Source organism: Nelusetta ayraudi, unplaced genomic scaffold (genome assembly GCF_046127955.1).
Source record: "Nelusetta ayraudi isolate G7.1 ecotype Tasmania unplaced genomic scaffold, CSIRO-AGI_Nayr_v1 ptg000050l, whole genome shotgun sequence".
NCBI lineage: Eukaryota > Metazoa > Chordata > Actinopteri > Tetraodontiformes > Monacanthidae > Nelusetta > Nelusetta ayraudi.
The window spans coordinates 1,191,926-1,219,220 of NW_027466100.1; the positions used below are offsets into that span (position 1 = coordinate 1,191,926).

The 27,295-nt window shown below is 47.0% G+C and overlaps 1 protein-coding gene across 1 annotated transcript in view; it reads left to right on the plus strand.

Moving 5' to 3' along the window:
- Positions 1 to 27,295, plus strand: part of ca16b (carbonic anhydrase XVI b) — a 130,624-nt gene that overhangs the window by 17,741 nt on the left and 85,588 nt on the right. The window contains exon 2 of the mRNA XM_076036966.1: positions 12,327 to 12,431. Coding sequence (XP_075893081.1) covers positions 12,327 to 12,431 — 105 coding nt within the window. The remainder of the gene's footprint in view (positions 1 to 12,326; positions 12,432 to 27,295) is intronic.

Here is a 27,295-nt window from a genome sequence, read left to right on the forward strand (position 1 = left end):
CGAGGGCCGGTGGCTGATGTTTAACTAACTGTGCTGTGTAGATCGGTTGCATTGATTTTGATTTGGTTTGGCCGTTTATTCTGCCGTGTGTAATGGGCGGGAAAATGGATGGCTAAATAAAAACAGCAGCAGTGATGGAGAGGAAAAAAAGTGTGTGTGTGTGTGTGCCTGTTAGGGTGGTGGACTGAAAACCAACCTAATATATATATATATATATATGCATTGAAAAGAAAACCATAAGCTTTTGAAATATTTCACACTCAAATCTCGTCAGTCATTCGGAGTAAATTGTGGTACGTTTGAGTGAAATTAGTATTTTCACGCCGCCGACTGCCTCGTTGCTCCTGCGGCGGCGGCCATGGCAGGAAAATCTGTGTTTTCTAAACCAGGGGTGGGCAAACTCTTTGACTGGTGGTTCCACAAGGAGTTCTAAAACGTGACAGCGGGGCCTAGGAATATGTGTGAGCGATATGTAGAAAACATGTCATGTGGCTTTAATGTCCGTTGAAAATGAACAAAAGCAAAGTTAAATAATAAAATGTGTTTTTGAAGCCCCGCGGCGTTTAGCTCTTTATTGAAATGACTCTTATAACACTGGGGGAAAGAAAAATGGATGAAATACAGCTATTTTATGACTTACTGATAATACCTATAATTTCTTCAAGTTCGGCGGGCCGGATTAAAAAGCTTAACGGGCCGCATATGGGCCCCCGGGCCGTAGTTTGCCCATGTCTGCGCTGAACTCCGTCTCTCGTCTTGTGCGTGTTGCCCCATCGTCAGACCAGGGGTGGGCCAACTCTTTGACTGGTGGGGCCACAGTGGGTCCTAAAATGTGACAGAGGGGCCGGAGCAGCAGCAGCAGCAGATGCATGGGGTGTCTTGGTGACCCACCTCGTAGGAGGAGAAAATAAATGATGGGAGTATTGTAGAAAACGTGCTTAGGGGTCAATTGAAAGTGAACCAAAGCAAAGTTCCAACCAAACCAGTGTCTTTGAAGCCACACGATGTTTAGCTCTTTATTGAAATGACTCTTGCGACACTGAAAAAAAAGATGGATGAAATACATCTGTTTTATGATTCACCGACTATTAATATAATCTCCTCAAGTTTGGGCTGGAATAAAAAGCCTAGCGGGCCGCATATGGCCCCCGGGCCCGTAGTTTGCCCACGCCTGATCTAGACGCTTGCACGTCCACTTCACAAAGCCGGCGTGAGTTTGGCCGAGGCACGTTGGAGCAGCAGCAGCAGCAGCAGCAGCAGCAGCAGCAGCTCCTCTCACGGCCGGCCTCTCATGAATAGAGAGACCAAGGGCGTCGTGCACTATGTGTTTTCCTCCCCTCTGTGTTTCTACGGAAGCAGGACTAAACACACGGGAGACTCCTTTTCCAGACCTTCTTTTTCGCCACGTGCTCCATCAAAGGCTGACATTTGATGTTGGTATTCCTTGTAGTGAAAGGTTGAAGAACACCGTAGCACATTGACGCACGGCGCTCCGTTGCTCCCCCCCTGGCCCCCCTTCCCCTCCCCCGCCCCTCCTCTGGAGTTACTCTTGTAACATCATACGTGGGTAATAGTCCCTCTTTTTTTTTTCTCCTTTTTTCTTCTTTCAAAATATACCGTCCAAAACGAGGAGGCGGGGGTTTGCGTTTCCTCGCTGGAAGTGATGGAGGACTGGCAGCGAGCTCGACGGCTTGGCTGAGTCCTTTTCTGTTTCGCCGCACGAGTTTTTGGGAAAGAGAAAAAAAAAAAAAAAAAGGGGGGGGGGGGGGCTTCGTATCGGAGCGGAGCTGCAGAATCGCTGTGTCACGTACGCCTCCTTCACCCTTCCTCCTATTCAGCTCGCAAACAAAAAGCGTTTTGTGCGTGGAAGGTCTTTGGTGGGGACCGCGCACAATGCCTGCGTGTGCGTTTTGTGTGTGTTCGTCCTGCCTCTGCTTGTGACTCAAAAGTTGAGGTCTGAGCCTCCGACTCCTCTCCTCTTCCTCTGGCGTCTCGTTGGCGATGAACTTGTATCTCCGGGTCTGAGCGGCATTGACGGCAACACCTCAGCCGAGCTGTTCTTTTCAATTAGCGGGGCAAGGCGGGGGGGTGGGGGGATGTAACGTGCGCAAAGACGTACTTTGTCATCCGGCTACCGGAAGAATCACCGGTAATTTAGACCTGCAGGCTGCATGTAACTTTCTTTTTTTCCCATTTTTTTCTTCTTTCTCTTCTCCCCCCCCTTCCCCTTTTTTTTCTTTATTTTCTTCTTTTTTTTCCTTTTTCCCTTTTTTTTTTGCTCTCAGGTGAAAACCCCCGAATGCTGAAACGGCTCCATTTTTACTTCTTTTTTTTTTTCAGCTGCGTCGGCCTAAACGTCTGCATTGGGAATTTGACTTGGTTTTTTTCTCCCCCGACCTTCTTTTTAAAAATAAATAAATAAATGTAAAAAAAAAACAAACAAAAAAAAACTCCAGTGGTCTTGACGCCTCAGTGGCGTTCTAACCCTGAGACTCTTTGGCTGATCTTGGCACTTCTCACAGTCCTGATGTCCTTGGTGTGACTGGAACACCTCGGGGATATCCAGCCACACCGCCGGCTTCCCGAGGAAGAAAGAGGGGAAAAAAGAGAAGAAGAAGAAGAAGAAAAAAAAACACAAACCGTGCCCGCACACACATACACACGCGTGCGATTTCAATATCACACTCGGCTTCACCCTCTCTCCTCCGCACGGAGGGACGAACCCCTGACCTAGTTTTTTTTATTTTATTTATTTATTTCTTTTCTGCTGCGACTTGTGACGTTAAACCGAGGCCGAGCTCGGCGGCACGGCGGCCCGTGTCAAGCGCGCCGCTCTTCCAAATCAAATCAGCCAGCAGACGTCCTTAAGTTTGTCGATCGGGCTTCATGCATTGCAGATGAGGTCGCGCAGTCGTCTGCCTGCTCCCTCGGAAAGCATTGCATTTTTTTTTTCCCAGCTTTTTTTTTTTCCACGCTCCCCCCCCCCCCCCCCCCCCCCACACACTCCTCACCCTGTGGGTATGTAGCATTCTTTTTCTTTTTTCGCATCAAGAGCCATCTCTCTCTCTTTCTCTCTCTCTCTCTCTCTCTCTCTCTCTCTCTCTCTCTCTCTCTCTCTCTCTCTCTCTCTGTCTCGCTCGCTCGCGTCCTGCTCGCCACCGCGGAAGAAATTTTAAACGCTGTTTGCACAAGTTATTACATTTAATGATATGCATTGTGGTGAAGGACAAGCTGAGTAAATGAAACGGGGCGGGGTCAAATGAACCCCCCCCCCCCAATACACCCCCCCCACACCCCCTCGCTCTCTCCCTGAACGCACGTCGTGCGTGCTGGCGCCGTTTGAATGAGAAGCAGGCCGACGGCCGACGGCCAACACCGTGACTGACGGCTTCTGAAATATTTGCTGTTCTTTTTTTTTTTTTCTTTCCATTTTTTTTCGCCGCATTCTGAACGTCGGCGTCAAAACAGGTGGTTCAGAGAGGAAGAGCACGCCGAGGATTTATTCCACTGGCTACTGATGCTTGTCTGGACGTGCGCTACGGGGCTTTTCTCCCTTTTAAAAGTCCAGTGTGCAACATTTGGCTTGATTTATGATTTTTCTATTGGTGAAAGCTTGACATTCTGCCCATAAATACATTATTTGAAGTGTATACTCTCAGTACAATGACGGTAATTTGGTTTTCCAACCCTTAGAACGGTTCTCATGTATATGAGAATATACATTTGAGCAAGAAGAGCCTTCTTAGCTCCTTGTTCGCTGCCATCTTGCACCAACTACGCACTCAATATGAAATGCACTATGAACAAATTTTACTCACCGAGCCTTCAAGCTTAACGGCTAAAGTATTAGCGTTGCGGCTGTCCTGCAAACGTGGTCAACCACCAGTAGAGAGAGAGTGAGTAAGTAGCTGCGCTTCCATTGACCCTTGAATTGCGCAAAACCTAAATATCGCAATCAAAAAAGTGGTCTTCAAACTTCAAAAAACCTCTCAAATATCGCTAAAAGGCTTTTGCGCTCTCATGAGGTGTTTTTTTCAGACGTAATCGATATCGAGGTGAATCGCAAAAGTGTAACGGAAACACTTTTTTTTCGCATTTGCTAGTCAGCGGACGGGACCAGTTCACTTCCAAGTGAAAATTGCGTGTTATCGTTCGACCAGGGGTGGGCAATTATTTTTTGCAACGGGCCTCATGACGGACCTGAATCATGTCGGCGGGGGGCACGGAAGTTTTGTCGGGGGGGTGAAATCGCGTTAACGTCCCGGCATGCTTTCGTTGACGGGGGGGCGGAGGGAGCGCGCTGTCGCCATCACGCTAACGCGCCGGCAAACTTTCCTTGACGGTCTGGTTTGGACGAAGGAGGAGGAGACGGAATATATATATATTTTTTTTTACAAGTAATCAAAGACAACATTGAAATGCAGATTTATCGCAAAAACGTTTTGCACGACTTGATCGCTTCGCACCGTTCCGCCTGCAAATCGCAATTGTGCGTTGTCGCTTTCATTTTGCGAAAAAACCGCAATGGGAACGCAGTGAGCGAGTGAGAGGATGAAGAGAAGTTCAAAAGAAAGACGCATTTTGATGTATTTAATATTAGCGCCTGAGAGGAGGGAGTCTGCTTGATTTTTGTGTCGTCCTGTGGGCTTTGAATCCCGAAACGACGACCAAATTAGCAAATTCTCCTTTTAAGTGGTTAGCAACAAACATATTATGCTTTAACCACCTCAGCCTGATGGATTAGGACCAAAACAGTGTCTCGTCCTATTTAGCACATTAACGTGTGGGGCGGGGGGGAAAACAACATTAAAAAAAAAACAACAAAAAAAAAATGCAGCAACACCGAGCCGGTCGTAGTGGTTTAGCCAAATTTTATGGAGATTGTAACTGTTGAGGATGGATTAAAAAAACCCAAAACAAAATAAAAACTGCCTCTGCATAATCCTCCTGGTGAAACCGAAATGCCGGTCCTGCTGTGCCCCTTCCCCGCCCCCGCTGCCCTCTCGGAGCCCCTCCCCTGCCCCTCCCGGCCCCGCCGCCCCCTCGGAGCCCCTCCCCTCCTCCTCCACACCTGATGCTTCCACTGCTGCTGCCGAGATTGATATTTTAACTCCAGCCCCCAAATGACTAATGCAAGTTAAACGTTCCTGTGGTTGTTGTTAGGCTGCTGTTTTTCAAGGGCTCTCAGGGGCCCCGGGCTTGTTGTGGAGTGTGATATTGTGGAACACAAAGCAGGGCTTGATGGTGCTGTAGATGATATAACTGCCCTCGGGGCAATGGGAAAAAAAAACAGGGAAAATGACTTGGTATGTGGAGACATTGATGTACAAGGTGCTGCTCCGCCGCTGTTGTGGAAGTGTTTCTATTCTCTGCGCCTCCCGAAAAAAAAAGGAAAGGAAAGAAAAAAAACAAAAAAAAACGGCGCTCGCAAGAGGCGAACGCTTCAACGTTTGTCGATTTTTGGAGCCGCGCATGCAAAGTGTTAAAGAAGAAGAAGAAGAAGAAGAAGGGGAATCGAATAAGTGCATGAAATAAAAGCCTTCAATGCGACTGTAAGTTGCTTTGTGCCGAACTTCCTGTTCACAAATGGGCCTCAGCGCCGGGCTGAGAGGCCGGGCTGAGAGGCTGAGTCCGGTTTCCACAATGTTCTCAGGAAACAAAGCACCGTTGGAAAAATGGACCCCGCCCTTTGCTGGCGTCTGTGATGTCGGCCCGCCGTTAAAACCCTGGCACGCTTTTCAAATCTGAACCAATCAAGAAAATGCGAGAGACCACACACACTCACACACACTCACACACACGCACGCACACGCTAGCACACCCAGATTTCACAGTTTTGGTGTTAAGCAACACCACACACTCATGAATTCTATTCGTCAACAAGCCGTCTTCACTCTTTTTTTTTTATTTATTTTTTTAAATTTAAATCTTGTACCGGTGCCCCTTCTCCTGTTAGTTCTTCTTCGCAGCCTCAGTCGCTTTGCTTCCTGACAGGCGGTGGTGTCAGGCTGAGCTCTCCTTTGCGTTGCCTCTGCACGGTTGGATTTATGATGGTACATATTGTCTGTTAATAGAACTTGCAAATTCAACTTCTGGAGATGATTAGAGAGGGTGAAATAAATGATAAAAATGGGTGAAATTTGCAAAAATGATCTCTAGGATCATGAAGGAGTCTGGCTCTTCACTTTGCCGTCGAGTGTGGCTGGAAATTTGTCTTGCTCATCTCACATCATCTCGTCATGTGCATCTTCATTTTTGCTTCACTGTTGAACTTGCTCCTCTGATAACTGAGCTCAGAGCTGCTGCAGTCTGAACCAGTGATGTCACACGCCTGACGGCACTATAGGAGCGTCGCTCGGTTTGTTTATGATGAATTTGACAGTCGTGAACAAAATAAATAAATAACGGGACATAAAAAATCGGTACAATTCATTTTGTTTTGAGAGATTTTTTTTTTCCCCTTTGCAATGAAATGTATTTTCCAGCTTTCCATTGCGAGAAGCTACTAACTGCTGTCGGGGCTGCCAGGCTGTGTGATCTCCTGCCATTCGGTGGTAGCAGCAGCAACAATATTTCAGAACAACTCTTCCAAAAATAAATGTATTATAAAGCAACGTTTTTTTTTTTTTTTTTTTTTTAATTTATTTTGTAGAAGAAACACAACATGCAGATGTTTGACATTTGAGATTACACTTGCCGGTGCTGCTGGCTTCTTAAGACCGTGGCTGGCATGTGTGTTCATTTTGCTTGAATGTCAGATCAGCGATTAGTTAGTTTATTATGGATCCCCACTAGTCACAGCCTTAGCTGCAACTGTTCTTCCTGGGGTCTGAAATCGCATGTTAAAAAAATATCTCCGCGCATATGAACGCGTCAATGCACGAATACTACACACATTAGTCAAACATGACACAAAGACGACTATCCAGTAGCAACAAACGACCACAAATACGCAACACGCCAAGCAAACTAGAAAGAAAAAACCCCAAAATAAAAGACGAATAAGAGAAGTGAAAGCAAATGTGTAATATTTAGCAAGGACAGTTGTCCAAAAGCAACAACAGCTGCAGATACCGAACACACCAAGCTTAACGCACACCAAGGGTTCGGTCCTAATGCGATGCTGTTCCGTTTACCTTGGCACTGGTTTATTTGACTCACTGTTGCCTTCCCTATGGTCTCCAACCAGCCTGCCCGCCTTGACCTCTGACCCCTGACATCAACGAGGCATTTTCCTCCACACAGCTGCCACTCACTGGCTATTCTTTTTTTTCCTCTTATTTTTTTCCAAGCCATCCTCTGTGAAGACCAGAAGTGGCTGTGATGTTCTGAAAATCCCGGCAGATCAGCCCTTTGTGAAATATTCAGACCGGCCCGTCTGGCACCAAGCAGCCCGGCCACGTCGGGGAATCACGCGAATCCCGTCGCCTTGGCCGCATCTGCGTGGGGGAAAAATGCAACGAGTTGCCGCCGCCCGATTGGCCGGCGACGATCTGTTTCTGCGTTAGCAGGCGTTCGGAACGTCGTCCCTAAACAAAATAGGCTCGGCTATTTTTTGATGTCCTCGTTTGTTTATCACACGCACGCCGAGTCCCGATAAAAGTGAGCGTTATTATATAAAGCGTTTGCGCGGCCCCTCCAGCGGCGGCTCCGCGGTGGCCTCTGAAATGTGCACGTATCCAGCGGAACTCCAAGCGGGGTCGGGGATTGAGCGGCTGCGCTGCATGCTCCGTTGCCCATCAACACCCACCGGCTGCATTTTTATTTTTTTTTTTCTTTCCCGAGGAGCGGAGCACAGCGCGGGTCTGCCCCGCTGCCGGAGTCATGAGAGCGACGAGGTTGCACTGTAATTAAAGAATTCATGCACCATCGGGCAATACAATACGATGCATTTATATCGCCGGCGCCACAAACCCACGAGGAGGTTCGTCGTAGTCGAGCAGAGGAGGAGGAGGAAGGAAAAATGCTGCTGCTGCGTCTGCTGCTGCGTCTGCGTCTGCTGCTGGACGTGCTCGCTGGTTTTGGAGCGAAAGTAATGATGGTCAAACTATAAATATATATATTAAAAACTGATGAAAACCGAGTGATTCAAATTTAAAATACCCAACATTTTGATGATTGCCCACCTGCACACTGTTTGCACTTCCTGTTGCATGGAGAACAACTGCTCGCCCCCAAACGGCGCCCGAGTTTCCTTCAAAGGTCCAGTGTGTCAAATTTGGCTTGATTTACAATATTTACATTTGCAAAAGCCTAACATACTGCCCATAGGTCTATTGATAAAAGTCTATACTCGCAGTACAATGAAAGTAATTTGGTTTTCCTACCTTTCAGAATGCTTCTCATATATATTATTGTACACAGAGCAACGAGGCTCTTGCACCCAGTCAGCTGCCCTCTGGTGCTGCCATTTTTTTTTTAAGGAAGTGACCTCAAAACGAGACGGTCAGGTGGGCTTCCTTAAAAACTTTACACACTTGTAAAGCCATGTAATACTTTACGCTGGTATTTTCATCTAGTAGTTTTTTTTTGGTTTGTTTGTTTGTTTGTTTGTTTGTTTGTTTGTTTGTTTTTTTTTTTAAATGTTTTTGCGCCTAATTTCATGGCTATTCAGTATTCACCCTGGCTACTCTCTCTTCTTCCGCTGCAGATTTAGGACCTGCTTCCCCCACCAACCCAACCCCTCACATCTGCCCATTACCTACCACCCACACACACATGCACACACACACACACACACACACACACAGACTGTCATGCCACGTGCGTGCGCCAAAGGATTGTGTATGTGTGTAAGGAGGGGGATCTAAAAGATTTAAGTGGGATTGCATACAGCACGGCCCGGAACGGCCCTGCCCACGCCCCCCTACCCCCCCCCCCCCCAACGCCGGGGCCGGAGCGGCAGACTTTGTTGTCGGCGTGGCTCCATGATCCATCGGCGATGCCGCGGCTTTAATCCCTTTGCCCGCGGGGGACAGCTGACATGGATAAGTGTAAACTGTTGACACGGGCGCCGTCTCCCGTGCCGCTCTGATCAAAGACGCCGCGGCCCTCCTGTCTCGCAACCTGCCTCCGAATATGCTCAAAGCCCCCCCCCCCCACCCCCTCATCCAACCCCCAGCTCCTGCTCCTGCACCTTCTCCTTCTTCTTCTTCTTCTTCTTCTTCTTCTTCGTCTTGGTCTTCCTCTTCTTCTTCTTCTTCTCATCCCCCTCCCGAACGTCCCGGCGTCGCCGCCGCTTGGAATTTGACGCGTGGCGCGCTGCGCCGCTCGCAGAGCCGAGGCGCCTGCCACCGCGGCCGTGCGGCCCCTGCGATCAGCCGAGGCAGCGAGCGTGCGCGGGATGCGTCTGAGACAACAATGCGCGGACTTGAAGTGTGCAGGGGGAGGGGGGGTCGGTGGGGGGGCTCGGCTTGATGTACTGCTTGGTTTAATTAATCCTCAGTAATGATGCAACTATTAGTAAGAGCCCCGGCTTGTCTTAAGTGGTTGGAGTGCGTGCGTGCGTGTGTGTGTGTGTGTGTGCGCGTGCGTGTGCCTGTTTGTGCGGCATGTGTGTGCCGATGCTGATCAAGCCAGTGCAGCCGCGGCCGGGACAGCCGCCGCCGCTGCACGTCGAGTTGATTTCTGCGCCCCTCCCCCTCCCGGGCCGAGCCGAGCCGAGCCGAGCAGAGGCCTGGTGGCGCGACGCTCGGTTCCTCCTGTCAGTTACCCCCCCCCCCCCCCGGAGTGACGCAACATCGTGCATGCAATCAAGTAGAAATTTTTGAAATTGATGACTAAAACGCGGGGCGGCCAAAAATCCCCTCCGGGGCAATTTTTTTTTTTGGAACCCCCAAACTCCGCCCCCCCCCCAACATATCTCCTCCCTCTCCGGGAAAAAAAAAACCTGATCCACAGTTCTGAACATTTTTAAACTCAACACGTTTACAGGTTGAAAAGTGGTTAAAACAAAACCCGACAAAACTGCGTTTACGCAAGTGATTTAAACTTCCATTTTGAGACTCTCAGATTGTCATCTCTGCATTTGTTTGCCCCCCCCATCCACCACCACCACCGCCACTCCGCCCCCGCCATTCCCTTTCAGACACACGCAATCTGTGTAACCAATTGTTTGCGCTCTTCCAGCAACGGGAAACCAATATTAGCCAATACATCTCGAGGTTTTGAATGCCACGCTGAGTCCTCCGCCCGCTGCAAGCGACGGAAAAAAAAAATAATACAAATAAATAAATAAACCCCGCCTTCTTTTTTCCTCCTGCACCTGATTGACAATGGCTCCGGCTCGACATTTTGTTCTCTCCAGGCACACGCTGCATCCGTCGCAAAGGTCTTTTTTTACCCCCCAATGAGCTTGATTATTACGAGCCTGAAGAATACACATGCTCCCGAGCCGAGTGCGCGCGCGATTAGTGTTGCCACGTGCGCCTCCAGCGTTCACTGTAATTCTGTTTCAGACAATGTTCTCTCCCTCTCCGCGCCTCCTCCTTCTTCTTCTTCTTCTTCTGGATGACGGTGCACCCCGGGAACATTTACAGACATTTTGTGGCCAGAAGAAGACAAAAAAGAAAAAAAAAAGAAAAGCTGATTGGCTTCACTCCGGTTAGCGGGCCTCTCTGCATTTTACTCAATCCAAGTTCCCATAGAGGAGCCCGGCAGGGAAGCTGCACCGTTATTGCAACCATATTGACCGGCCCGTCTGTTTTAGGTCTTATCTTTCTCAAGGCAGCTGCTGCAGGATTGATAGTAGCAGTAGGAGAGCGAGAAGCGTCACCGGGGCTGCAGATCCCTGATGGTGATAAACATTATCACTCATTAAGGTGTGCTGTCACCTGGGCTTAAAGCCAGGGATTTCGTTTATCTATGCACCGGTACATAAAGAGGCCCTAGTTTTTCCTGCGCCTGTATTAAACATGCCTCAGGCTTGGTCTGCACATATTGGATTAGAATGTAAAAATAAAACTTGACAATTTAGCCACTTATTTGATCTGGTTGAAAATATACTGACTCTGAGGTGCGAACACGTCAAGCGTTACTTGCGCGTGTGTGTGTGTGTGTGTGTGTGTGTGTGTGTGTGTGTGTGTGTGTGTGTGTGTGTGTGTGTGTGTGTGTGTGTGTGTGTGTGTGTGTGTGTGTGTGTGTGCGTGCATATCTGAAACCACTTTGGTTGACTTTCGAGAAAGCACTATCTGCCTCTGCCGCCATGCTTTATGCTCCTGTCAGCCCCCCCCCACCCACTCTTGATTTAAAATATCACAGAAATGGCCACTAATTATCCCCTAATAGAATTCAGAATATCATACAATGGTGTGTGTGTGTGTGTGTGTGTGTGTGTGTGTGTGTGTGTGTGTGTGTGTGTGTGTGTGTGTGTGTGTACACTTTATATATGTATGAAGTATATATACTGTATATACCAATCATCCCTTGGAAGCGCAGTGTGAACGGCCAGTTGTACTTGAAATTCAAAAACCCCAGAACGATGTGATTCCTTAAATAGTTCCTCAGTCTTCTTCTTTTCCTCCTCCCTCTTGTGTTGGTTTTCTTAGCAGGGTTTTTTGCAAGCTTCATGCCTTTTTGGTCCATTTCAACATTGTGAAAGTGCCACTGCCTTGTTCTTGTGTTTCACCAGTTGTGTGCTTTAGTATTTTTGACTTGTGTTGCACTGTTGTGCTTTTTTTGCAGTCACGTTTCCTTTTGTCTCGACTTGTATCTTTGGATTTTCATACTAAACGAACGTTTACCATAGCAACGTGGACCATTGTGAAATGCAATTTTCAGCCTCTGTGGTATTCACGATAAAGCTACCTTGACCTTGACCCTTGACCTTCACTAACGTGCCCGCCATATCTGCTACACTGTTTTCAGTGGTTCTGTGAGGAAAAACACATTTCTTTATACAATGTCGAGTTCACATTTTTTGTTGTTGTTGTTTTTTTGTTTTTTTTTTCAAATGAAGCATTTGTTTCGTGTCTGTGCAACCAAGGCATGATTTTAGTCTATGCCTCAGGAAGCTCAGTCTGTAAGTTCTGATGAATTTAGCGGTTCCTTCAAGACACACACAATCTTTTGACACAATCAGATGCGTTGACATTGTCAGGTTCAGGAGCAACTAGAAGCTGCGCGGTGCGTTTGCCCTGTGTTGCAGAATAGTCACACTACAAAGTACAAGCGCACTCAATACCGCATTGATTTAGAAGTGTTTGACATGTTTTTTTTTTCACTTGCAAAACACATTGGGTGTATATCCTCTGCTACTGTATGTGTGCGGACTATAAATGAAACACTTCCCCTATGGATGTCCTCACCTTTGTCTCCTCCTCCCACAGTTTCATCGGGTGGCCAGCCACACCAAGCTGGAGACGGGCACCATGGGAGCGCAGGAGTAATGAGGGAGAGGAGGGCAGCCGGTGACCCCTATTGGTCTTATTCAGGTGAGCCTCCATTTATGCTTCGCAATGGCCTGCGCTCTCAGTCGGAGAGGGAATATGTGTGAAATACAGATTTACTGAAGAACAAAACGTAGGGACTGTGGCCGTCATTCCTTACCGCAAAGGCGGACTATTAAACGTATTAGCCTTGTTCTAAGTTTTAACTGTTAAAAAGTTTTAAAAAAGTGCCAGGACACACATCATACTCAAAGGTTAAGTGTGTGATATTTGGAGATTTTGAGAAGAAACGGCGACATCAAGTGGTTACATATTAGATTTCAGCGCTCTTTCACTCCCCCCTCCCTCTCCCGAGCTTGCCAGTGAACTACGGTGGCCTTCGCACCAAATCTCGATACCTCATCCAACCTTCTTCTGCGTTGGTTTTTATGAAGACGTGAGCGTTCACCCTAAACAGGAGACCTGCTGTCAGGCGGGATGGATTGTCCACACCAGGCTCCCTTAGAAATATGACAATACTTTTTATATATACACAAGAACCATTCTATGGGTAGGAAAGCCAAATAACCTTTATTGTACTGCGAGTATACACTTTTATGAATGTATTTGTGGGCGTCATGTTAAGCTTTTACCAATATAAAAATCATAAATCAGGCCAAATCAGGCCAAACTTTTAAAGCTGCTTAAGTTTTACCTTCTCTGAGGTTTCCATGCTAAATCCAGCACTGCGTCAAAGGTTAGGCAGGTTGTACAGTGGCGATATCTCATGTTCTCAACATACGACTATTTTACTTGACCCGATACTGTTGGCTTTGCCGGCTGCGGCAAAAACTCTGCAACTGCACTCATGCTGATTTGAATAGAAATAAATGTTGCGTTTTCTTCAGCATGTGCTCGGGGTGACAGCGGAGGTAATAATCATAAACATTAGTGTGAAACGTTGCGTATCTGAGAGAGATCCAAGTCACACAGCGTGCAAAGATATCTTTTTGGATTGAAACCGGCTGTCGAAATATAGTTTGTTAAAGCTAAGCTGCGTTAACACGCGTTGTGAGACACTTGTTGAATTACACTGTGTACATATTTATAAATGCAAAGATTTTTTTTAATTGAATGAAAAAGATTAATGTAAACAATTAGTCAAGTGTTTGCCGACAGATTAAGAAAGCCTAGCATATATGAATAACCATACAACTGCAATTGGGATCATGTCATCAGCAACTGGACTGCTGAAGTGTGTATTTGTAACCGAACATTTTCCCAAATGATCCATTAAAGATTGAAGACTGATGATCATGATTGGTGATTGGCAAAAATCCTAATAGAAGCACCCCAAACAAAGCATAATAAATACTGATTTTTTTTTTTTTTTCTCTCTCCAAAATGTGTGATGATGAAGAGAACTCATCTTTAAAGTGCTGGAACACATCCCAAATTATTAAGAGTGAGCTTTTGCCAAAATTCATCTGATTGTGATAGAATCAGCAGTCAGTCACTTAGCCACGATTGCATAGCTTTGAACAAATCTCTCCCCCAAAGGTTTACTTACGATTGTGCAAAAAGTCTCAGCTTGCTAAAACTGAAAAAGCTGAACTGGAAAACAAAGTTTCGCTTCATATTTTTTCACATCTTTTTATTCGCTTCTTCTGCTTTTGCCTGTCTTGTTTTTCTTCTACTAACCAAAGACGTGGGTATTCTCTTCCCAGCCGTTGACAGGACACTCTGAATAAGTGCAGCACTTTACTGTTGCCCTCCACAAACTGATTAATCACGTTTGATTAGATTACCTGATTACATGTATTAATAGCCAGAGCTGGGTCAAGCATACAAGCTTTTAATAAACTAAAATCAGAATCAATCTGTGGGTATTTAACAGAATAAAAGGTTGAATTGAGTTGTGATACTTCCTCTTTCATAGGTCATGGGTAACAGGACAGACAGTCATCACCTCATGTATTTTGGTTATAGGTCTGAGTCCCTGTTGAGACCTGCTTTTGCACCTAGAGTACATGAGAATTTTTTTTCCCGTCTGTTATTTCTGGTGTCCCATTTATAAAAAAAAAACAAAAAACAAAAAAAACCCAACAACATTCATTTTGTAATTTTAAAGTGCTGCCAGGGCCGTAGGCTCACTTCCTCCTCCACATCTTGCCGCCATCTACTTTAACAAACTGGAAAGATGGACAGACGTAGCATTCTGTTGCGAGCTGTCAGACGTACACCCTAATGGATGAGTCATTACGTGTGCTTTTATGCTTGTGAAAACCTCACAGGGTTGTAAGTGTCTGCACTTGGGTATTGTAAAGCAGTTTTTCCTGGGTTTTTGGACAAAAAAATTGGCAGGGTGATATGAAAAATCAATAGGATGTTTTGAGCAGCGCAAAACCTGCACTATTCGTTTTTTTTCCCGGACCAATGTGAAGCATTTTACAGTTCTTATGTGATAAAAATAGTATATATATTTTTTTTAAAACAGTGTCCGCATTTAACTTCCGTATGTGTCCGTGGCCCTGTTTGCACTTGGTCACTTGTAACTGTTTTGGGGGATTGGATCACGAGAACGGATCTCGAAGCATCTGTTCGCACGTAGCATTAACATGCGTCTCGAGCGTGCCATTTGTGATCGCATTACACCCCCCCCCCCCCCCCCCCCCGAACCTATGCAAATGAAACATGCGTCATTTCCGTTTTTAACGACTGGGGGCAGTAAAGCGCAAAACCATGGCGAGTTTTACATGACAGCGAATAAGAATCAACTTCCTGTTTGCGGACTATATCAAGTCACTCGTTTTAATTCTACTGCAGCTCGTATGGATCGGAACGAGGAGTAACGACTGGTGGGACAGAGTGGTGACGACTTTATTTTCGGATCAACAGTGGCTGGCAAATTTTCGGATGCAACGTCGCACATTTAATCTCATATGTGGGAAACTGCGACCGCTGCTCCACTGACAAAATACGCTAATGCGGAATGAAATTTATTAGCATGCTAATAAACGAGTCTAACAAAATGATTTGTTTTCGCTTCTTGTTTGTAGCTTTATAATGACGACGCAGGGAGGTGGGGCGCCGACCAAGTACGTACACAGGAGAGGTGATTGGAGTAGGCGGTCGTTAATGTGGACTGAGCTCGCATTCTGTTCGCACGTCCGTGACGAATGCGTTCTTATGCGATGCAACTACCAAAACCACCTCCCCGAGGTGGTTTTGGTATTCGGATGACAAAACAGATTTGGACTGTTTGCACTTGGTTACTTCGTGTGTTTTTTATTCCGATTGGAATACGAAAAACGCATGAAATGACCAAGTGCAAACAGGGCCCGTGTGTCCGTATATTTACGGACACAGCCTTGTTCTAAGCCTGTGTCCGTATACAGCCTTATATGTATGTATGTGTGTATATATGTATGTGTATATATATATGTGTATATATATGTATGTGTATATATATATATATATATATATATATATATATATATATATATATATATATATATATATATATATATATATGTATGTATGTATATATGTATATATGTATATATATATATGTGTGTATGCATACATTATATTTGTATGTATATATGCAACGCAGCAAGTTAAATGTGGCCGTTGTTTTAAAAATCAAATCAATGTGAGAGATAAATTGTTGTGTGTTGGTTTTTGAAGGTCAGGCACGTTTAAATATGTTTGAACAGGTGTTCGCTGACACTAAGAAGCATTATTTGCTCTTGTGCTGCTGTGATAAACACATCAGTATTCTTTTGCGGCGCCACAACCTCACACCCAGCCATACACAATCATTCCCTAATGCAAGCACAGCCTGCGCTTGGCCATTGAGCAGCCCTGCCGGGAAATGGAGGTTATATGCTTTAATCGAGGGCACCTCATTCGAAGAGCTCAGACAGTGAGAAGCAGTCAGTAAAAATTACATTTACTGGTTCCAGGGTCGAAAACATCTCCACAAATAACTAACGCGGTCTCTCTGCTCTTGGACAGGACGGGAGAGAGAAAAAAAAAATGAAGCTTGAAGGATTTTCTCTTGTAATAGAATATTTTGTCTATCTTATTGCTGTCTGGACCAAAATTGGAGTGTTTGCATTCGCAAAGAGCAGAGCAAAATGTATCACATTATCCCTGGTCAAGGCAGTTTGCTTTGTACCTGACACCAGGCATGTAGCTGGGGCGGCGGAGCGTGTTTAAGTCGCTAATTGTCCTTTTAATTATTCTGAAAGGATTTGTGCGCGAAACATCAACCAAACATAAAGGGGCTTCGCAGGCTGATTAATTCCAGACAATCATTTTTGACTCGCCCATATCACTAAGTCTGGTCTTTAAACAGATGCAGATGCAGTGCGTCTATTCTATTAATTGTTTTTTTGTTTTGTTTTTTTCTTTTTTTGCAACAGATGACTAAATAATTGCCCTCACAATGCTTGTAGCACGTTGACATGCTTGCCACCCCTGACGCTGCTTTTTTCCCTTTTTCTTTTTTACGGCCATTTTAATCATGTTTCAACCTACCGCAACACGTTTTCCTTACGCTGCCGTCAGACGCGTTGGCGGCAACGTGCGCGCTTGTCAATGTTGTGATCGCAATCAGCCCCACCGCTGAGACGCGAGCCGGCGGCGTTGCTCCGAGTGAACGCTAGGCTCCCGATGTACGCCGGCGCTCCCCGCAGGACTGCCCGCGCAACGGTAACCCACAGACGCCAATATTAATTACGCGCCATTATACCGCAGTTAATGAGAGTCGAGGCTAATGCTATCGCTAGCTGCGCCGGATCCGCGGGCAGCACGCTAGGCGCCGCGCAGCCGCTCAAAGTGTCCCTTTTGTGGCGCTGCCAATCACCCGTCGTCCGGAGAGCGGCGATGCGGCCCTTTGATTTATTTGCTTCAAAAGTGGAAATACAGGGGCGAATATTTCAGAGGTGGAATTCATATTCATTATATTTAATTTTTAATTTGACCCCCCGCCACCGCAAACAAAAGCCCTCTTCTGCGGGAGGCGCTGGACGGGCTGTTTGTGCTGATTAAAGCAGTGACGCAGGTTGTCCGCCGCTTTAGAAAGGTAATTAGTGTCTAATGATGTGAATGGAGAATGGACGAGCGTGCCTTGGCAGCTAAATGGTTATTGAGGACATTTGCTCTTTGCGAGTGAGTGTCGAAAAAGTGCCGGCACTAAAGGTTGGGTGGCACTGCTGCAAAGCGGGGGGGTGAGGGGGGCTTTTACATGCTGACGTCTGTCTGTCTGTCTGAAAGCCTGCAGACGGATCTAATTACGAATGAGAGCACAACATACACAGACGGGCGGATCCCTACGTACGTGGATGGAGTTGCGTACGTGCAATAATGTGTCATCTGCATAGCGCTCGGCGGCACAGCGGCGGTGTGATTGATTATCATCGCCACATAACGGCGTGTTCCGCCTATTCGGAGTTGTGTTTAAACCTCACGCCGCACGCGGGCCTCTGGGATTGTGTCGTTTGTATTTTTGAGCTGTCTGGGGGGATTTGCCGTCGATCTTTCGCCTGGGACCTCGACCGGAGGCTCCTTTTCCGCCTTGTCCGTGTCGGCCTTTTGTTTTTCTTGAGCAAACTCGCCCCCCCCCCCCCCCCCCCCCCCAACCCCACCCCACCCCAGCGCGTTAGCCACGTATGGAATCTGTTGCCGTCACACTATCGGCTCAATCGCGCTGGGCGCTGCCGTTTGCCAAGTCACAACTTGGCACCATCCGGATTCACAGTCCACAATCCGACGCGGAAACCGCGCGACGAAACGGCGGATCTGCGCCGCCTGTTCAGTGTGTGCCTCATACATTAGCTAGCATTTGACTGACCAATGCTTTCATATTGGATTGGATCGGTCCCATTCCCACTACTATAGAGTCGGTAACACACGTGGATACCTCTTGTTTCATTGGACTTTGATGATATCGCCTCTTTGTGCTGATTTGTGTAAAAAAAAAAAAAAAAAGTAATCTATTTTAAATCCGTTTCCTTCATTCGCCATTTTAATGTTTTATTCATATTCAATTTCCATGTTGAACATTTTGTAGTTGTAGAAGGTGCTTTTATCTGCCTTTGTGCATTTCCGTGCTCTATTTTTATTACCTCGGTGAGTTTCAGTGTTCTTAAAACGATGTAAACAATAATTTTAATGCTTTTATGGCCAGTATTGTTGTGACAGTCCCAGATTTCCTCCAAATGCGTTTTGCCATTTGGCGCCTGTTTACTGCTCACTGCGCACGAGGGACGCGCCGACGCTCTAGCCACTGGTTCACCTTCTCAACTCCTGCTGGGCCGTCTGAAGGACGCTCACTGACAACTGCGGTTTGATGTTAAACTTTCCGCGCTTGGTCAATTATTAATGTTGGGTTACATAAGCGCTGATAAAATAGCGAGCTGCTAGGTGTTTATTTGGCTGAAGGGGCTTTTAAAGTGGCATTTTATGCATGACAAGGTTACATGAAAGAGCATTCCATTTATATTCAAGACAAAATGACTGCTCATTCACACACACACACACACGGTGTAATGATTTTTTGTTGTTGTTATTGTTAATGGGGGGGGGGGGGGGTGTTGTCTCAAAAAAATGACCAATAACAAAAAGCGACAACAATGGGCGAAAGCACGTCGCTGCAGAATGCCGCCGTCCGCGCGCGTCGGTTTCCCTCTGCCTTCTTTTGTGTGACGCGCGACTCTGCCCGTCGCATTTTAAGTGCGGAGCAAGGCGGACAAAAGGAGTGAGCGCTCTTATCGCCCCGTGATGCATCGCCTTCCTGTGTGATTGGTTACGGAATTCATTGTTAGCAGCCTCCCCCACCCCCAACCTACACCCCTGAAATTTGATTAAAAGTTATTTAAGGCAGGCTGTGGGGGAGGGGAGTGGTGGGGTGGGGTGGGGTGGGGGTAGTAGGTGTAGGCATTTTTCATAAGAGGGATGATATCATACTCCCTATAAGACTCCCACAGGAGCAGGGCTATGCATCAATTTCTTCTTTTTATATCTCCGCAGGTTCTCACATCTTCGTTTTTCTCTTTTTTTTTACGCTTTCAGCCAATAGCGGCGGTCGACTGCTTTGATTGTTTTATTGCCGTGGTTTTAATTATGGCGCAGCAGTTGGAGTACCTTAATGTGCATTTGTGCAGGCATTACGCTTGATCTTCTCCTGCATTGTGTAGAATGCAGGAGCGGATGGAGGGGGGGGGGGGGGTGGAGGAGGAGGAGGGGGGTGGGGGGGAGGGAAAATAAACGGCAGCAGCAATAACGTCATTAAAGGTAGAGAAACTGAGTTGATTGCCTCAAAGCAAGTCCCACTTCTCCTTCTCCTTCTCCTCCTCCTCCTCTTCCTCCTCCTCCTCCTCGGCCGCATTTTCTGCCTTTGCTGTGACACGTATGAAGCGTTTATGGTCGAATGAAAGGTGCGACGCACAAGAGAGAGGGGGAAAAAAACGCACGGTTTCAAATGCCACTTAACTAATAAGGCGGCACGTTTCAGTGATGTGTGTTTATTTGTTTATTTATTTATTTATTTATTTGTTTGTGTGTTCCATTTGCATGGCTCACAGAGCTGCCACTGTTTGCCCGTCCAGCAGCCGCGGATGTTTGGACGGAGGCCACCTCGGCGAGCTGTTGTGGCCACAGAAAGAGCCTGCGATTGTTTGATACGTGCGGATTATATCCACCCCGAGCCCCCCCACCCCCACCCCACCCGTCTCCCCCCCCCCTCAGCCCCACTGTTTTATTTCACCCCGCGTAGCAGCGTTGCCCCGCCATCATTAGCCGTCCTTCCACCCATGGTCCCACATAATGAAGCGAACGAAGTGTCATTTTCAATCAATTGTGATGTTGATCCAACCTAATTAGTACTTCGGAGGATATAAAACCAGATTAGGTAAGTCACCACTCTCCACCGCCGCCGTTTGCTCGCCACTTTTAATTAACCCGCGTTTTTTCTTTCCCCTTCCTTCTCTCCGCCTCGCACATTCGTCTGTGGTCGTCGTCTGGGTCTCTCCATCCAAGTGTCCCGTCGCATTTTTCTGGATTTTTTTCTCTCCCTTCGGTACTGACGCGGACCAACCCCTTTTTCCTGCCGAATTGCGACAGTCCCCCCCCCCCCGCCGGCCCCGATCCCGTGAGATAACAGGGGTGGAGAAGATTTGGACTGCGCGTACAGTCTGACCACATTAATTTATATCCGGAACAAATGGAAAAAGCAACGACATCTGGGGATTTCAGGCCACAGTTTTCAGGTTGATTCCCAGCCACGCCACTCCGGCCGGCTAGTCGGCTCTGACATGTTAAGCCGCGTGATTCATACAACCTCAAATTGGCCCGGGTGCTTGATTAGGCTGTGCGCCGCGGTGCCCTCCCCCCCGCCACCCTTTCCCCTCCCCCGCCCGCCTCCCGCTAAAGGGCTGGAGGACAAGGAGCCGTGCCATGTTGTCATGGTGCCCGATAAAAGGGCCTCTGCCTCCTGGAGGTTATGAATCCAGAAGAGGATTGCTCCTGGTGGACTTGAGTGTGCGAGAAGCACTTGACTTTGAAGCGAAGCTCCACGGGTATTCAACTGCACTCAGGGAGGAGGGGTGGGGGGTAGTGGGTGGGGTGGCTTTGCATGGATTGCACAGTGGTTGGTGGGGTTGGGGGGGTTCAGAGGGAAAAGGTCCTCAGGAATAAAAGCACTCACCATATTGTGTATTGACGTGCAAGTCGGGTCAATAAGGAAGAGGAGCACTCTGGCTTATAATTTACAGTTCAAAATAATTAAATAAATATATCAATATATCTAAATATCTTTATCTATATCTATCTATATGTATATATATATATATATATATATATATATATATATATATATATATATATATATATATATATATATATATATATATATATATATATATATATATACATATATATATATATACATATATATATATATACATATATATACATATATATATGTGTATACATATATATATATATATATATATATATATGTGTATATATATATATATATATATATATATATATATATATTGGGGGGGAATCAATTCTTGTCCAGATATAGACTGAACCGTTTCATCTGCACGACAGGGAGCATTATGAATGTGTCATCTAATTCCACTTCTTGCTTATCTTGATTGCCATGACCACAGTGTACCCTTATGGAACTGCAGGGTGGCAAGATAGCCAGTTGTTTACTCACTATCGGAAATTGGAAAATATAGGAGGGGGGTTTGAGGGCTGACGCAAACCAATAACATTAAATAAACTTTATATGTGGCAACGATTTCACTTGGTAAACGAGGCGACATCCCAAGTCGAATACGTATTCAGGGCCTAACAGGTGTGCGCTGAAAACTCGTACGTTCTGTGAAGGCAGCATCACCGGAGAGCTTTTGCGGCCTCCTCTGTTTCGCTGTCACTTCAAGTTTCACGGTCCGCTCAGTTAATGGCTCCATATAATATCCAGATCTAGGTCTTTTCTTCTAGTGGAACGGCTTTGCATGATTTAATTGTGCGGAAAAAAAGAAAAAAAGTCTAGAGAACTCTCTAGAAAGCTCTGACTGTAACCGCAAGAGGTATTGGCGCCCCGTCACAAGTCGATTTCCCACAGAAGTTGGCTATAACATGCACACACTCTCTGAAAGGTGGAGCTAGCCGGAGGAGGAGCCTTCACGGCCTGAAGAGAAAGGCCAAAGAGGAAGTGAAACTATAAAAAGGTTTATTTTAAAGAGGCACAGAAGGGTTGAATTGAGGCAACTGGGCTTATTCTTGCAAAGTCCAATTGCTTCAATTTAACCCTTCTGCATTAAGATGACCCGGACGACTAAGAACCTTCACAGACATTTTGTGAAGCCTATTTTTGTTTCCACCAAAGTCCAACTCGCTGCCGGTGTTTGCCGGTACTGTGTTGCAGTAGTTTGAGTTGCACGTTTAAAACCTGCCTCTCCTTTACCTTTTTTTTTTTTGTGAAGCATATAGGCTGTGTTCTCTTACAGTAGAGTCAGTCCCTCTGGGTCCTCTGAACTTTGTTGTGCTTATCTGGCAACATTCCTCCACCGCTTCCCGTAGCCACGGGGCTTTCTGGACTTGATTAATTTCCTCCTCCTGGGAGACCAGCGAGAGATTCATCTGTCTTTCATCCCCGCATTTGTAGTCACAGCCATTCTCTGTGATGATGGAAGCCTAACACAACATCATCTATATTCCCGCGCCCCTCGCCGAGGCGTTGTACCAACCTGTAGTCGTACCTGGACTCATTCTCCGAGAAAATGGGCGCCGCAGAAAGACTAATTATTAAAAATGAATTTGCGCTTTGGCCCGAGCTGTCTCATTATTCATCTTGGTTATTGCTAGCACTTTGGATCAGGCTTTGTGTGCCAGAATTGGTCCATTTGTCTCTGTCAGGGGCGGGCTCTTGACAGATGTGCCAATATGGCTGCCGAAAATTTTCCGTGCTGGGGGAGAGGCATCTTAATTCTCCGTGATGTATCACACTGGCAGCAACCAATTTAGCCGGAGTGAGTTCCAAATCATCTTTCTTCTCAGTGCTTCTGACAATCTGTTTCCCTCCTCGAAGATGAGGTAAATATATTAATGATGAAAATAAATTAGAGATCCTCGCCCACGGCGAAATCCCCGGGTTTTAGCGGGTAGTCGCTTGTTTCCACACACGCACGATTCAACGTGCCGATGCGCCGCCGGCGTGTTAGCCTCGTGCCAGCGGGTTGCACGGCCGAGGTACCGGCGAGCTCCTGCCGCGGCGGCGGCCGCAGCCTATGACGGACGCTGCCAAGCTTCCCCCGGTCCCTCCCTGCTTAGGGCAGGTTGATGCATGGCATCGACAGGTTTGTTGTGCGAGCCTAATTAATTTAATTTTGGGTGTCACATGACGCCGGGGCGCCCCATGGCTGCGCATTAGGCCCGCTTTTTTTTTGTGGCTCAGGTCCAACGTAATGAGTGTGGACATGTGTGGCCTGCTGGGACTGCGAGCGTCGAGGAAGTGAGAGATTGCCAGCCCACAGGTCCCCCCCGCCCCCCTCTAATGCGGTTATGCTGATGAACTGGAATGAGTTGGCTCGCAGCTCAGCGAATTTTTAAACCTATAATCATGATAACTTACTTGGTAATGAGTACATACCCCACCACCGCCACCGCCTACATCCACTCCAACCCTCCACCCACCCTCCCCAAAGGTCAGGAGGTAGCTGTAGGGGGGTGCGAGAGCATAATCGCGGCATAATAATGGCAAAAAAAAAAAAAAAGTGGGAAGATCTGCAGCGCGTTGCATAAATTACACAACAGCCGCTTGATTGACAATCGCGTGTGGGCTCCGCCGGAGTGAAATTACACCTGTTCCCGCAGGCTGCCGGCGCCGCACTGTATTAAAGCAACGGATGGCACTTTCATCAGCCCTGGATCACCTGGGTTGCCGGGGCCTTATTTGTCATGTTGTCACGCTACTATCTCCAGTTTACTGAATCACACTGTTAACTATCGATTCCTGTCAGGAGACTAAATAATGACACGCGCTGTGCAAACACGGAAACCATTGTTGTCCCTGCTTTGCTTGCAGAATTACTGCAACATCCGAGAGTAATGGCAGCTGATGGGAGGGGAGCCCAGCCTGCAGAGGGCAATAGCTCAGAGAGCTTTAAGCCTTTTTTTTTTTTTTTTTTTTAACACTGTGTGAAATCTTTTTTTTTCCTCTTCCCTGCGCTAATGGTGCCTGTGGGTGGGTGATACGGTTTAGTTAGGATTACAGTTGTTTTTTTTTCCTTTCTGGAAACGCATAAATATCGGGTCTATAATTTTGTCAATCACGCTTCGTGTGGCGTGACTTAAACGGGAACGTGAATGCGGCCAGTGCGTGGGACGGTCGACCCTGGAAGACCTGCTCCTTTATGCCCCTCCCCCGCCCGAAGAAGACCGGCTGTGTTAATTTAGGGCATCGCAACCTCTTTTTTTTTTCTTCTTCTTTTTCTTCTCCCTCCCAGACGCGGGCGCGGCGAGGATCAGTCAGGCCTGTCATTCTTTGTCTTGTCGAGTCTCATTACTCATTTAAGTGGGAGCTCATATACCTGCGAGGGGCAATAAATAATGTAGCCGTATCACGGAATTATTGGGGTGGAAGCCGCCCGGCGCTTGCTAAACGGGTGGCGCCGCAAAAAGTTTTGTGCAATATGCAAATGGAAAATGCCGCCGTGGCGTTTTCAGCCTTTCAAACTCCAAAAAAGAAAAGGAAAAAAAAATCAAAAATAAAAGACAAATCAAGCATTTTGATGCAGCGCGCGCTTGGTTTTCTAATTGATTCAAGAGCTCCTATTGTTTGAATTATGCTGGATAATACAGCCTGGGGGACCGTGTTTCCACTTCGCAGTCGTTTCCTGCTATTATCTTTTTCCAAAATACATTTTTAGCCTCGAGCAGCAGACGGGGGACTTTGAAGCGAGGGGCTAAAGGTCGACTCTGTAGTCTTCCATGCGCACAAGGCTGCCTCCGCCACTTCATGTCATTAGCTGTGATGGCCGTGTCGCCGCTGTGTTTTTTTGTTTTTTGTTTGTTTTCCTACCCCCTCCCACACCCCCACGACGCCGCCTCTGTCGTTTTCAGTAAACCGACTTCTCGGTGTTTGTGTAGGAAGGAGACGGTAGTGAACGCGATGCTCGGAGACTCGGAAAAAAGTGTTTTTCTTAAAAAAAAAACAACGTTCTTTTGTGTGTGTTTTCACGTCCTTAGCCACTGAATAAAAGCCCACGCAAGCCTTAATTGTGAACCAAATTCACACGGCAGCTCTCCACTTTCCCGCGGAATCAATTTCCTGTTCTTCCCCCCCCCTCCTCCTCCTCCTCCCCTCCTACCTTGCATGTCCCCGGCTTGCTTCCTCCCGAGGATGCGGTTTGTTTGTGGATGCCGAGGATATATCGAGGAGCCGCAGACACCGGCCGGATTAAGGCTGGATTAAAAATGTCTGCCTGCTGTGTTTAGTTTAACACTCATCTGGAGTTGCAGTCAGGTGCTACCTAGTGATTTGTGGCCTAATTGGTGGTTTTAGGGCACGGAAGCCTAAAGGACCCGCACAATTGCTCTCCCTCAGTTTCAATTTCTCCCAGTGTCTTCTCTCCTGTGCGTCTAACGACTTTCTCTCTCTCTCTCACACACACAAACACACACACACACGCTCGAGCACTCTCCCTCAAGCTGTGAAAATATAAGCATAAGATGACTGCAAGAATGCACCAATAAGCAGAAGACAGAACGGCCTGGCGGTCCAGGGAACTGCATTTTTTTTTTTTCCCTCCTTTCACAGAATCCACTTTCTACTTGTCTGCCAAAAGTGATTTTTGATCTCTTTGCATTTGGTCAAAGTGCAGAGCTGCAAGAATCTACTGGCGAGGGATTAGATGGTCACCTCCGCCGGGAAGGTCGCGCTTAAACGGCGTTTAGCGAGCTCCGTTGCCAACGCGGCCGCCTTCGCCGCCACCTGGCTTTAGTTCGGCGGTGGCCTCTGCGAGGCGTCTGCTCTCCGCGAGCGAGCGAGCGAGAAGGCCTCCGCTAAACAAGAAGACTCTCTGACCTTTCCTCCGCAATCACCGTCATCCACACCTCGCCGCGCAACCATTCCGCCGTATTATCGCTATTAGTATGTCAGGGAGACTGTCAAAAATCTGGATCTCTGTGTGTGTCTCTGTGTGTGTGCGCGCGCAAGAGTGAGTGAAAGAAAGCTTACTGACTTTCCTCTGATAAACTGGCGGCACCTCAGGTGACAGCCTCAGCCACCAGCGTGTGAGTCATCAGCATAAATAAAGACGGATGACTTGAGTCCACTCCCTTGGGAGGCACCAAATCGAATCAAAATATTCCACATATGGCCGCTGCCATCTCTGGAAACCGGATTCTGGGCCACAGCAATGATATGGAGGAGCTTAATGTCTTTTTTTATTTCATTATTATTATTATTATTGTACACAATCTCTGTATAGCATCACATCACCAAGAGTGCTTTTATTGAATTGTTCATAATTGTTCATAATAGTTGTTAATCACCGGTGATGGTGGTGCAACGGTACAGTTGGAGCCCGGTTTACTCTGCTGTTGGCTCACAGCTTCTCTGATTTGGAAAAATGAAAGTAAACAAATGCATTCATTCCAAAAGTACCTCTGGTGTGGTGTGATGCAAAATAGGTAAATGAATGGAGTCAGCGTTCACCTTGGCCGTTGGGACTCGCTTAGAATAGAAGAGTTGAGACAAAGCGTTCATATAAAAGAGTGGAAATTTAAAACTAACATCAGTATTTTAAACCCCCCTGCAACATGTACTGCACTCAGTGGCTATTACACAAACTCCCCATTCTAATTACATTCACTCTAAACATTTATGACTTGTGCGAGGGGGCTGACTGCATTATTTTTTTTTTTGTTGCCGTTGGGTTTTTCTGCCCCACCGTCGATGTCAAGACCAAAATATCTCCCTGAAACATTTCAACTGTGTCCACTATGCCGCCGCCCTCGCCGCAAATTGGTAATGAAGGCGGAGCTTCCTCGCACTCCTGCCTCTCAGGCCTGCTTGCGGTCAGCGAGGTTGTTCGGCGCCCGGCGTCGTGCGAGCGTCGTTCACGGCCGCCAGCCATTTCCTCCCGAGCACCTGGGTTACTTTGCTCCTCTGTGGCTGCGTCACTTCAGACACAATGCATGGAAAAGCACTGGCAGAAAATCCGTCCTCTCGTCCATTTTCTGTCGCCTGCCGCTCCTGCTGCACTCGGGGTCGCCGGGTCGCTGTAGAATTTCACCGCCGCAGTCTTTTTTTTTTTCTTTCCGTCTTCCTGCTGCAAAGCTGAAAACGCGCTGCGCTGCGGTGCATACTGAGCCATGGGTGGCGTCCTGCAACACTTGAAACT